Source organism: Gavialis gangeticus, unplaced genomic scaffold (assembly GCF_001723915.1).
Source record: "Gavialis gangeticus isolate Ggan-Ray unplaced genomic scaffold, GavGan_comp1, whole genome shotgun sequence".
Classification (NCBI taxonomy): Eukaryota; Metazoa; Chordata; order Crocodylia; family Gavialidae; genus Gavialis; species Gavialis gangeticus.
The window spans coordinates 110,716,542-110,728,666 of NW_017729024.1; the positions used below are offsets into that span (position 1 = coordinate 110,716,542).

At 43.5% G+C, this 12,125-nt stretch overlaps 1 protein-coding gene across 2 annotated transcripts in view; it reads left to right on the top strand.

Annotated features, from left to right (window-relative positions):
• The window catches only part of FREM1 (FRAS1 related extracellular matrix 1), a 163,917-nt gene that overhangs the window by 24,611 nt on the left and 127,181 nt on the right, over positions 1-12,125 (top strand). For both annotated transcript variants that reach the window (XM_019517566.1, XM_019517564.1), the window contains exon 2: positions 8,635-9,140. In XM_019517566.1, the coding sequence (XP_019373111.1) occupies positions 8,910-9,140 (231 nt within the window). In that variant the 5' untranslated portion in view covers positions 8,635-8,909. The remainder of the gene's footprint in view (positions 1-8,634; positions 9,141-12,125) is intronic.

Genomic DNA, 12,125 nt, shown 5'->3' on the forward strand with positions numbered 1-12,125 from the left:
CCCCCCCAGTATTGGGAAGCACCAGTCACCCATGAGTGGGACTGTGGTTGAGAATTACTGAATTATCCCATGGCATTTTGTTAATGCCCCAGCCAAAGTCTAATCTCAGTCAATTGCTCTTCCTACCCTCAGTAAGTCTTTGCAATCATTATTTAGGCACTATTTAGATGCTGGAATGAGCTGACATTTTAGGGAAACTAGTGTCACTTACCAAGCTTCAACAACTAGTATGTCCATTGACTACCTATGTTGTTTAATTTAGTGCTTTCTTCTACAACCCCAGTCTTCAATGAATCATCCTATTAAGAGGTTGCAGAATGGGGTTGATCAATTAGCTGCTTTCTTTGGAAAGGGAGTGTAACTGGCAAAAGACACTGCAAGTACAATTGGGAGGTATTTTTTCAGAACATATACCAGATTACAAAGTTATGTATTTCTGTATTTCTGTTCACTTTTCTAACATGGGACAGTGTCTGTTCACAATGATTATATTCATTAAAGTTTTATATTTTAGTCTTGTGCTGCTCTTTCTCATGTGTGTTTGGAAACATTATATTTAAGAATTGTAAATGAGAATTCAGGAAATGAGATACGTCATCAGCATTGCTAGCTGTGTTCCCATGACTAAATACGATGATATGTGGACCTTTCCTTAAAAAGAAATACACGCACACATACACACACTAGATACATACAATAAAGGGCTTAGTCTGTCTGTCTGTCTTTCTGTCCGTAATGGTCTTGGAGCACTCTGATTGGTTACTGAAATAACCAGAGTGCTCCAGGAGCGTTACAGACAGGAGGTGGCAGTGGCCACGTGGCAGAACACCATCATGACAGTGCGGTCAGAAGGGACGGAGCGGTGTGGCAGGTTAGCTTTAGGGTTAGCAAACTTTCCCCTCACTCTGTCCCCACCCGCCCCATCATTCTTGATGGGCAATGCGCCAGAAAATATATATAAACTCTTGATCAATAACTTAAATTCTTTGCTCACATGCCATCATATAATTCATGATATCCTAGAGCTTTGAAAGGATATATTAACAGCTGTTGGTTAGATAATATAATGGGATTCTGAATAAGATGATGTATTTATGTGCTTCAGCACAAGAAAGCTGGAAGTGTAGCAGTGGTTTTAGTCTATTTATTTAATGGCTTAATGAATAAATTTAACTGGCTCTTTTTTGGCCATTCATAAATCTTCATTATATATCTGTTTGGATTTTACCTTGAATATAAAACCCTTCACATTTATGGCCATCATGTTTGATTTTAATTTTCCCAAAGTTTAAGTCCACATATGTAAAATCTATTTTCTTCTAAAGATTTCAAAGATATTTTTTTACATTCCAGTGGCCTTCTAATGACGTTGAATTAGAGTGATTCAATGGTGGGTGTGATTAAAATTCTTCTTAGAAAAGAGAGACACAATTGTTTCAGCACTATTGGGAATTAAGGTTTAAAAAAAAGGCAGAGGAATTCTATAATGTATTTTTCTGTGCCATTATGGAAAGTTTGACTTTGGGCTTGTCTACAAGAGGAAATAACCCTGAATATAGCTATTGCACTATACCTATTCCACACTAGCTTCCCATGTCACACTAGCCTTTAACATGTCATTTTGAGTTTCTTTTTCAGTACACTTGGAAATGAATAAATCACAAACAGCACTCTAAGTTGCCACAGGGGGCCTAGCCATTGCACTTCAAATTCATACCCTAACTCAGTAGTGCTCCCCTTTTAGCCCTGTGGGCCTGACAAGTGGCATGGAGCTGGTCCACAAACTAGATCCCTCATGGAGTCAGCATCTGGAGCATACCCTGCACTGTCTCAGCCCTGAACATCCAATCTAGCACACCGGGCTCCCCAGAGGTCCAGAAATTTGGCAGCAAGAGAGCAGCAATTAACACTGCCACCCCCCCTTCCTGCTAAATGTTTTGACCCATGGGGAGCCTGGTGAATCAGGTGCCACAGCTCCATGGGCCAGGAGGTAACTTATTCCACAGTAGCTTTCCCATTTAAACAGGCCCTTGTCATTCCTACCCTTACCTCATTTCAACTATACTGTGTATTGATTAAAAACTTTAGGCAGCAACATAAAATCATAAAATCATAGAAAATTAGGGTTGGAAGGGACTTCAGGAGTCATCTAGTCCAATGCCCTGTTCAAAGTAGGACCATCCCCAACTAGATTATTCCAGCCAGGGCTTTAACATAAACCATTTTTTCTAGTGAGCTAACCAAATTTCTCACTTTCCATGAAACAAAGGACCTCTTCAGAAGTATCTTCATGAAAGGTTAGCTGAATATAACTATTACATGCAGATGAGCAGTCTGATTTGATCCAGTCAAGGAGAGGGGTTTACTTACACACTAGCTACTCTGTTACTCCACTAAGTAGAAGTCCACAGCCAAACTTTAGACCAGTGATTCTCAACCAGGCTGTTGCAACATTCTGGGGTGCCATGACATTCCTTTTAAGGGCGTTCACAATATTAATACTGCTGGATATGCAAACAGCTACACATGATTCACAAGATAAACCCAGCAATTTGAAATAGGAATCCATAGTGTCAAAATATTCTGACCTGTTGTGGTCTTTCTGAGTTCTTTGCAAGTGAGGAACTGCTCTAGTATTTTTCTTTAAGGAAAAACAAGTGAAAGCTAAGAGCTGGCATCTTCCAAGAGATGCCTTGATTGTAACAAGGTGTGCCTTGGCTCTAAAAAGTTTGAAAACCACTGCTACAGACTGTGTAGCAGTGCAGAGTGTTTAAAGGAGACAAGATTAGGAAGAACGATTTATCAAGTGCATGGCTGTTAATAGTATGTCTCAGAGTTATGTGGTGCTGAATTCTGCTGTAATGATAGGATGCAGCAAAAAGGAAGAGATGAAGAATAACACCTATATATATGCAAGCTTACCTATATGAGGGTGCATATACTGGGAGCCAATATACCACTGTCATCTGTGTATATGCCCTGAATCAATGTTGCCAGTGAAAACAAGGAGGAATTCTATGCCAACCTTGACCAAGTCATTTCTGATATTCCAGGGTGATACAGACTTATTCTTCTTAGTGATTTCAATGCCAGAGTTGGAAAGGACTCTAACCTCTGGAATGGAACCATCAGCAAGGAAGGAGTAGGAAAGATCAACTCCGATGACATCCTCCTCTTGACCAAATGTGTGGAACAGGGATTCACCATCACCAACGCTATTCCACCAGAAAAAACAAACACAAGACATCATGGCAACACCCATGATCTAAGCATTGGCACCTGGTTGTCTATGTCATCGTTCATGCCCAGGATTACAAAAATGTCTGCATCACCTAAACTATGCTTGGATATGATAATTGCTGAACTAATTAATGACTCACCTGCTCGGTTATATCACTCAGACTGACTCCTAAACGATGGCTGCAGAAGAAGCAACGCTGACAGAAGATCAAAACTGAAGGACCCAAGCAAGTGAAACCTCTTCCACCAGTGCCTCAACAAAAACTGATGAATTCCATTCAGCAATAATGGGAGAATGTCAGCAGCATTTGAGGTGCCCCCACAGCCACTGTCATCAGCACCTGTGAACAGACACTTGGATTCTCTACCAGGAAACAACAAGACTGGCTTGATGAGAATGACTTGAGCAAAAGAAATTGAATTTCCAACAAGCCAAGCCAGAGGTCCAAAGGAGGACCTGCAATATGAAGAACAAATGGTGGGAAGACAAGGCTAAGGAGATTCAACAATTTGCTGACATCAACAATATGCAGTTTCTTTAGTGCCACCAAAGCCATCTATGGTCCAAGCAATCAGGAACCAGCCCCCTTAAGGCATACGGATGGAGGAGACCTTATTAAGTAAAGGGGAGCCATTGATGCCCATTGGGAGGAGCATTTTGAAGACCTTCTCAGTTGTGATTCTGTTGTTGATGAGAGTGCTCTCAACTTCATCCTGGAACACCCAGTCAGAGATGATCTTCCAACCCTTGATGAGGTGAAGAAAGCTATCAAGCAGATAAAGAATGACAAGGATTTTGGGGTAGAACCCCACAAAAATCTTTAAGTATGGAGGAGGGGAGCTCACATTACTGTTCCATGCCCTCATCTTAAGGATCTGGAATGATGAGGAAATCCCAGATAACCTCAGGAGGGCCATGACTGTGACAATCTTCAAGAAAAGCGAGAAATCCAACTAAAAATTACGGAGGGATCATCTTGCTGTCTACCACAGGAAAGATCATTGTGATAACCCTTCTGATCTGTCTCCTTCCACCTGCTGAAGAGCTCCTGCCAGAATCTGTGTGGGTTTAGGGCATCAAGCGGCACAACTGACATGATCTTCACAGGTCTCCAACTGCATGAACAACACAAGCCTCTCTACTTGGCCTTCTTTGACCTCATGAAAGCTTTTGACTCAGTCAGCCAGAAAGTGTTGTAGGAGGAGCCTTCTGAAGAATGGATGCCCACTGAAATTCATCAGCATTCTCTGTCTGCTCTATGATGGCATGAGTGAGGTGGCTCTCAGCAATGGATCTATTACAGATCCCTTTGAGGTTAAAATGGAAGTTAAGCAAGTCTGCCGCATTGCTCCAACACTCTTATTAATATTTCTTGCCATGATGCTACATCTGAACACTAACAGGCTTCCAGCCAGAGTGGAACTAAACTACCGAATGGATGGTAAGCTATTTAACCTCAGCTGATGCCAAGCCAAAACGAACACTACCCTGGCCTCAATCAGTGAGCTCCAGTACACTGATGATTCTGTAGTGTGTGCTCACTCAGAAACAGAACTTCAGGCAATCGTTGATGTCTGCCTAGCATTATGTACAGAAAGTTTCCTTGGGGCTGGCTGTTGATTTATTAAATTCAGTAGTGTTCAACCTTTTTGACCCTCAGGCCAGATGGGCAGTGCTCAGTCTGTCTGTGGGCTGAATCCAATGGGTGGGCCCCATCCAGCACGCAGGGTGGGCATGATGGAGCCCAATCCTGCTGCAGAGAGGTGAGGTCTAGCCACATATGGGGAAGGCATTGCTGGGCCCAACCCAGCCCTACAAGGGGTGGAGGAGGAGAGGAGCATGGCCTAGCCTTCCCCTGGCTGTGCAAGGTGGGGAATGTGACCTGATCCTAATCTGGCAGCATGGGGCTTGGGAATTTCACAGGAGGAGGTGAGGGGGGTGGCAGTATTAATTGGTACTGCTCCCCTGCTGCTAACTTTCCTGACCTGTGGGGAGGTCTGCAGGCTGGATGCCATGGCACCCTTCATTTCAGTTAATTTTCAGTCCAAACATCTTCCCAGAAGTAAAGAGCCTGAGGTAGGGAGTTTTGGGGAGAGGCATTATACATCATCAGGTTGTTGAACAGGAGTGAAATCTTAAGTGTGTGGTTACTGATTTTAATTCTTGCAGTAGATGAAGATGAACCCAAAGCCAAGGAGTGGGAGGTTTATTGACCAATACATATAATAAGAAGCAGTTTGCTCCATCTTGCAAGATTACAGGACTCCTGATTCTTAATCAGTTCCATCCTAGTTTTGTTTTATTGAAATAGACAGATACATGTCTATACTTTTAGAGCAAAGTTTTACATCTCTAGGATTGCAATTAAAGAGCTAGGAAACAGTAAATTGTCTTTGGTCTTTTCATGTGGAGAGACCTTGTAAGTACATGTTTGACTTTCAGCACATGTGTAGTTCCATTGTCTCCAAAGGGATTACTCAGATGCTTACAGTTAGGCACAGACTTATGCATCCTGGGCCAGAGTGAGTGGCTCTGTCTTTTGTTATTATAGGAAATGAAAAACATTTAACAGTTTCCTAACATAGCTTTTGGCTGCTCAGTGAAATGTAAAACCAGACTGATAAGAATGTACAATTGTAGGGAATAAGAGGCAGCTAAGCTGCTGGGAAACATTAGAAAGGACTTGACTACTGCCATCAAAGAAAAAAATAAGAAGCATACAGTACTGGCTTTTGTTTTTTTCCAGGTTAGACCATTGCTAATGATCATATTTTAATTGGTGCTGACATTCTGTATATACAAGGAGTGAGAATATTCAGAATTTCTCATAAAAATAAAGGTGTGCCCCTTGGAGTCAGCAGCTTTTCTGGCTTAAGAGTTTATGATATTTAATTGAAACAATGCTATATTCTGATTTTTGTGACATATTATTCATTAGTTTGGGAAGTTTAAACTTTTGATCTTGTGTTAAGGAGATGAGGCAGCCCCAGGAGGACTGTGCTTTCCTCAGAGTATATAAGAGCTTTTAGAAATCTTTGCTTCTAAAGATGTCATTCAGTGTAACTACAAGTAGTATAAACTACCTGGAACTCAGTTGATCCACCTCACAACATTGAAGGCTAAGCCTAACTAAGAGACAGTTTAGGAGACTTTTTTAATTGATTATTTTTCTGTGTTTGTTTCCATTTTAGAATTTGATAATAATTCACTTTCTATACAGATATTTTCTTTTTCCATTGGTAGAGAATGATTCCCACAATCCCTTATTTTCTTCTGAAGAGAGAAGCACCAACAATTTCAACATTCTACCATATACTTATACTTGTGATTTAACAAGCAGCCAGCTGCTGCTTTTCCCTCCATCCAGATTCATTCAATCAGGAGAACTGCATTTATGTCTGCATTTGGAACATATTTGGATATTGCCTCTTTGATACACTACAGCTAATCCTCACTTAACATCATAGTTACATTCTTGAAAAATGCATGTTTAAGCGAAACGATGTTAGGCGTATCCAGTTGTGTCACAGTAGTTACCTACTAGCAGGTGGCGGCCAAACAACGTTTTACCAAACATTGCGTGACTTTAAATGAGTATGTTCTCTAATAGATCAGCGAAGTAATAATGAAACAATGTTAACCGGGATGCTGTTAAGTGAGGAGTATCTGTAATTAGAATAGAATCCAGCTCAGTCTATCATAGCTATGTTGGCTTCCTGTGCTAACCAGTATAAAATACTGTACAGATTCAAGATTCTGTCTGTAGATCTGTTTGTATATGTATATTCATACGCACACACACATGCACACACAAACACACACCCATATATAATATGGGTGTGTGTGTGTGTGTGTCTATGTATGTATGTATGTGTATTTTTATTTATGTTTTTAGATTTATATCCCACCCTTTCCAAAAGGCTCAGAGTGGCTTATAATAAACAACTTACAGACCAGATTCCCCAGACAACACCCCAAAACCCAAGAACTCCAACTTCTCATTTTTCCCCAACCACCACATACCAGCTGAAATCTTTATCCAAGCAAACCCTGTCGCCAGTTCCAACCACCAATCACACTGAGATATAGGAACCTTTTCCAACCTCTCATTCCCCACCCACCTCTTCTCACCACCCTGCTTCACTCCAAGAGAAGAACCTCCCCACCCTTCCCCAACATCCCCTCCAAGTCCCCTCTTCTCTTATAGAGGGGCTATGACTGTCACTGAACTCCCCAGAAAATGCACTTAATTTATTCCATTCCCCCTGACAAATGCAACACAAATACCAACGAACCCTAACAAAGGAGTAAAAGAGAAAAAAAGACCCTCCATCTTCACCTTGATCACCACCAAAGGGCAGGGTGAATTCAGAGGGGTTACAGTGGTACAGTTGCACCCCTTGCTTTGGCTGTGCTACCTCACATGGAATGAGACCTCTGAGCTTTCCAGCATGTCAGTGCAGTTCCTGCTTTCAAGCAGCTAAAAGTGATGCTCAGTCCCTGCTTCCACATAGGTCCATAGTCCAGGGGCTGAGCACTAATGCTACTTGTCTCTTCTTCTCTGCTGCTGAATTCATCAAATGGGGAAGGAGGAATGGGGAGGGAAGGGTGAACAGCAGTGGTGTTCACACTCTGTGATCCAGAGCTGTGCACAAGAAGGGTTTTAAGCAGACCCTGTATTGATCAGTGAGGTCATGGCACATGTGGTGCTCCCAGTTGGAGCTATGCCAGGATCATTGCAAGGAGTTGCTTCCACATCCTCTTTAGCCTTGTGGCACAAGCACAGTAAGCTCTCTCATTGAGTGTGTACCACACAGGCAAAGCGGGTGTGTCTGCACCCCATCACTGACATTTTGGATCTGCCCATGCCAAAGGGCAGTGCCAAGTGGTGCCCTTAAGAATCACTCTTTGATGGCCTCCACCCATGAAGGCTTGCTGGCCTTGCAGGGGCTGCAAGCTGCCCAGGTCCTTTCCCTTCCTTTGAGTGGCTGAAAGGTAGACCAAGCCCTCCTCCAGAGAGCTGGAGAACGAAGGGAGGGAGTCATGGTCACAATTCTTCCTAGAGAAGTCTGCCAGCTTTATAGGACATGAAGGCTGGTAGGATCCCTCTTTCTTCAGGTGGCCAAAATGCATACATATAAATATGTAAATGTACATGTGTTGGGCACAACTTGGATACCATACAAGGATCAGATCTGTTGAATGAGAAGGTGCCATTTTTAAATAGTCAATTTTCTAACCATAACTGCACTTAACTTTATGTAGAAGTCTAGTTAGTTTACTGTTTGAAATGAACTGTAATTATGGAACCATTGAAAGATCTCCTCGCTGTTCTTTTCAATAGATACTTGGTGCCTTATATCAATTTTTTTGCTTTCTCTTTCTCCCTGCAGGACTTGCAAACTTTTAAAGCGCTACAAGAGAGCATTCATCATTTTGTCAGGATTGATCAAGGAGTTTTTTTAAAACCCAAGGGCACTTTGAAAGGCACACTTGTCCAAATTTCAATTGAAGGGGCACATTTCATAGAAAACATACTCTAGTGGTTGCCTGCGACTAAAGCCCGGTGCCTTGACTATATGGTGAAAATCTGCTGGAGGAAGAAGAGAAGACCTCTTTTGTTAAGGACTTTTGTACTAGTTGAAGGGAGTGGATTTCTCATCATAGTATGAAGCCCCTTGAGAACAGCTGGCTGTTTCCACTGCTCACTGTTATCCTGAGATGCGTCTGTTCCTCCTTTATCAGTGTCAACCGTGGGGTAAAAGTGATGAAGGGACAGTCTGTCTTTCTGTCAAAAGATGACCTGCAGTTTTCTATCCCCAGAGTGAAAGATGCCTGCAAAGTGGAAGTTGTGATTAATGAGCCAATAACACAGAGGGTTGGGAAACTAACTCCACAGGTATTTGGGATCAGTATTTTACTACTCTCTTCTTTCTTCGCTTGTATATGCATGTGAGAATGTGTGTGTGTGCATGTGCATGCCTCAGAATCTGAAAGAGTTTTGTTGAAAAGAACTGTTGTTTAAAAGCATACAATAGTAACTGAAAAGCATAACATTTCATAGCTTTTGTGAGCAGGGTTTAGCTTTTCATTAAAAGGTACTGGTTTGTTGAGGATTATATTCCTGGAACAAAGCATTTGCTCAGAAATTCAGTAGCACCTGCCCATGATGGTGGAGTTATACCAGTATGTGGGTTCCACAGCCGCCAGTCTTTCAGAACTTTCTGCAAGGAACCAGTGTGTAGTCTACCAGCTGCTTGTTTCTTTACAATGAGAATAGCCAATATCCCTAAGGGAATGTATAGCAGGGTAAAGCACTTTTACATTTTAGTCACGCAGTTGCTACATGGGGAGCAATTAAGAAAAAATCATCACATACAATAAGCTCATTGCATGCAGTGTTATTTGTTCTGCTGCTCAACGACCAAATTACTAACAGATGGTAAATATGGAAAAGGATTTTTTTTAAATTACTCACATGAGACAATAAAATAAATTCCATGTATCATCTTTCTCTTATTAATAAGCCTAGAAAAATCCACTGCCTGAATTTAAGAGGAAAGCTGTGGTGACAATATGCAGAGACAAAAATCTGTTTCCTAGTGTTTGACTGGAAGCAGAAGTAGCAAACTACTAAAATTAAAACTCTGTCTCATGGTATTTCTAACTTGGTCACAAGTAATTTTCCAGGAGATGCTTATCTGAATTGAACCAAAACTTTGAAGGCTAATGTTTGTAGTAGCCTATGGAGGCTGCAGGGGCAAAGAGAGAAAAAGTCATACTTGTGGATTGATTGTGTTGGAGGTACCATGTCCATCATGGCTTTCTTTGTATCTCTACAGTGGATCAAAGGAATTGCAGATGTAGTTAAGACTAGCTAGCAGAGGATTCTCCAACATGAAGGTTCTGTCTGTGGGCTCAGAGATCTGCTGATGGCTCCTCCCTGCCTGCCACCTGGTTTATCCAGAAAAAATAAGGGAGGGGCCAGGACACTTCTATACTCTGGTGAATCCTTCTTTTCTGGAGCAGCTCTTCGGGACATAAAGCCTTTCTACCCTGATGACTGCCAGACACTAAGTTAGAGCCAATTTTCTCAGAGCCACTGAGGAACAAGCATTCACAGGACCTTCCTGAATACCTATATATCTAACCCCACTACCTCTTCCTTCAGGCTAGAGACAGACATTCAACAAGCCTGTGCCTGATTTGATTCAATCTTTGCAGGTTAGTCTAATCTGGCTAGGCTGAACTGGCTTGAAACCAGGCAGACATTCTCTCTGGACTGAGGGAAGTCAGGCACATGCCTGCAGTGGCCCAGGCTAGAAGTCAGGGGGCACTAGAGTAGCCCTCCCTTCCCTTCTGTAGGGAGCTGAGCTGAGGGGGGCATGACCAGGCTCTGGAAGGACTTTCCATTAGGGACGTCCTTCTGCATGGTCCTAGGCTTTTCCCTGTTGGCTGCTCAAGGGGCGGGAGTGTTGCCAGCCCTCAGCTGTGGGCTAGTACTTTGCAGCAAGGGGGGTGGGGTGTGCAGTGTATGCATCTGTTGATGATACAGAGCTTTTCAATCTCCCTTCCTGCTTTGTCACACTGTCTGCAGCAAACTGACAGGCAAGCAAGCCAGCTGGCAGCTGATAGTGATAGCAGTCTTTATCACCCAATTAGCCTCTCTCCATTACTTCAGACTTTTTAAAGGCTTACTGGATGGCTTACTGGATGACCTGTTGATTAGCTCCAAAGAGCCCTATGCAGTCACTGTTCTGTCTGTCTGCCCCAGTGACACTGGAGAGAGAGACACACAGACACCTGTCAGGATTAGCTAGCATACCACATACCTAGGGTCCATGTGGCTGGGGTCTGTGTTGTGGGAGATGGGAGGGTGAGAAGGAGGGATTTCCAGCTTGAGCAGCAGTGGGGTGGGGGTGGTGGGTAGGGCAGGGGAAGCCAGGCAGACCCTGCTGTGTTTGCAGTCTCTGCTGGAGCCTTATACAGCCTTACCTAGCATACCACATGCTGGCTGTGGTTTGTGCTGTGGCAGAGAGGAGGAAGGGGTCCCTGCTTAAGCAGCAAGTTGTAAGGGGAAGGGGGGCATGTGGAAGCCAGCAGTCCCTGCTGTACCTGCAAGTCTCTGCCAGAGCTCTGGCCAGGCAGCAAAGGGGAGGGGCCAGCTCTGCTATGGAGCAGAGAGCCCCACCCAGTCCAGAGAGCATGCTGGGATGCTGGGGGACTCTGATTTAACTTAAACCAGCAAGGGGCCAGGGACAGATATTGCATTTCATAGATTTCATAGATTTCAATGACACTAGGGCTGGAAGGGACCTTGGAAGATCATTGAGTCCAGCCCCCGCCCAAAGGGCAGGAAGTCAGCTGGGGTCATAGGATCCCAGCAAGATAAGCATCCAATTTGCTCTTGAAGGTGTTCAATGTAGGTGCTTGAACCACCTCCGATGGCAGGCTTTTCCAGACCTTGGGGACTCGGACAGTAAAGAAATTCTTCCTTATGTCCAGCCTGAAACAGTCTTGTAGTAGTTTATGACCGTTTGACCTCATCATCCCTTGGGGCGCACTGGTGAACAAACATTCCCCCAGATCCTGGTGGTCACCCCTGATAAACTTATAGGTGGCCATCAGATCACCCCTGAGCCTGTGCTTTCCCAGGCTAAAGAGCCCCATGGCTCTCAGCCTATCATCGTAAGGTCTGCTTTCCTGACCTCTGATCACACGGGTGGCTCTTCTCTGGACTCTCTCAGGCTTCTCCACACCCTTTTTGAATTGTGGTGCCCAAAACAGGACGCAGTACTCCAGCTGCGGCCTCACCAAGGCCGAGAAACAGGGGGAGAAGGACATCCTGGGATTTGCTTGAGAAGCATCTATGGATGCAAGCCAG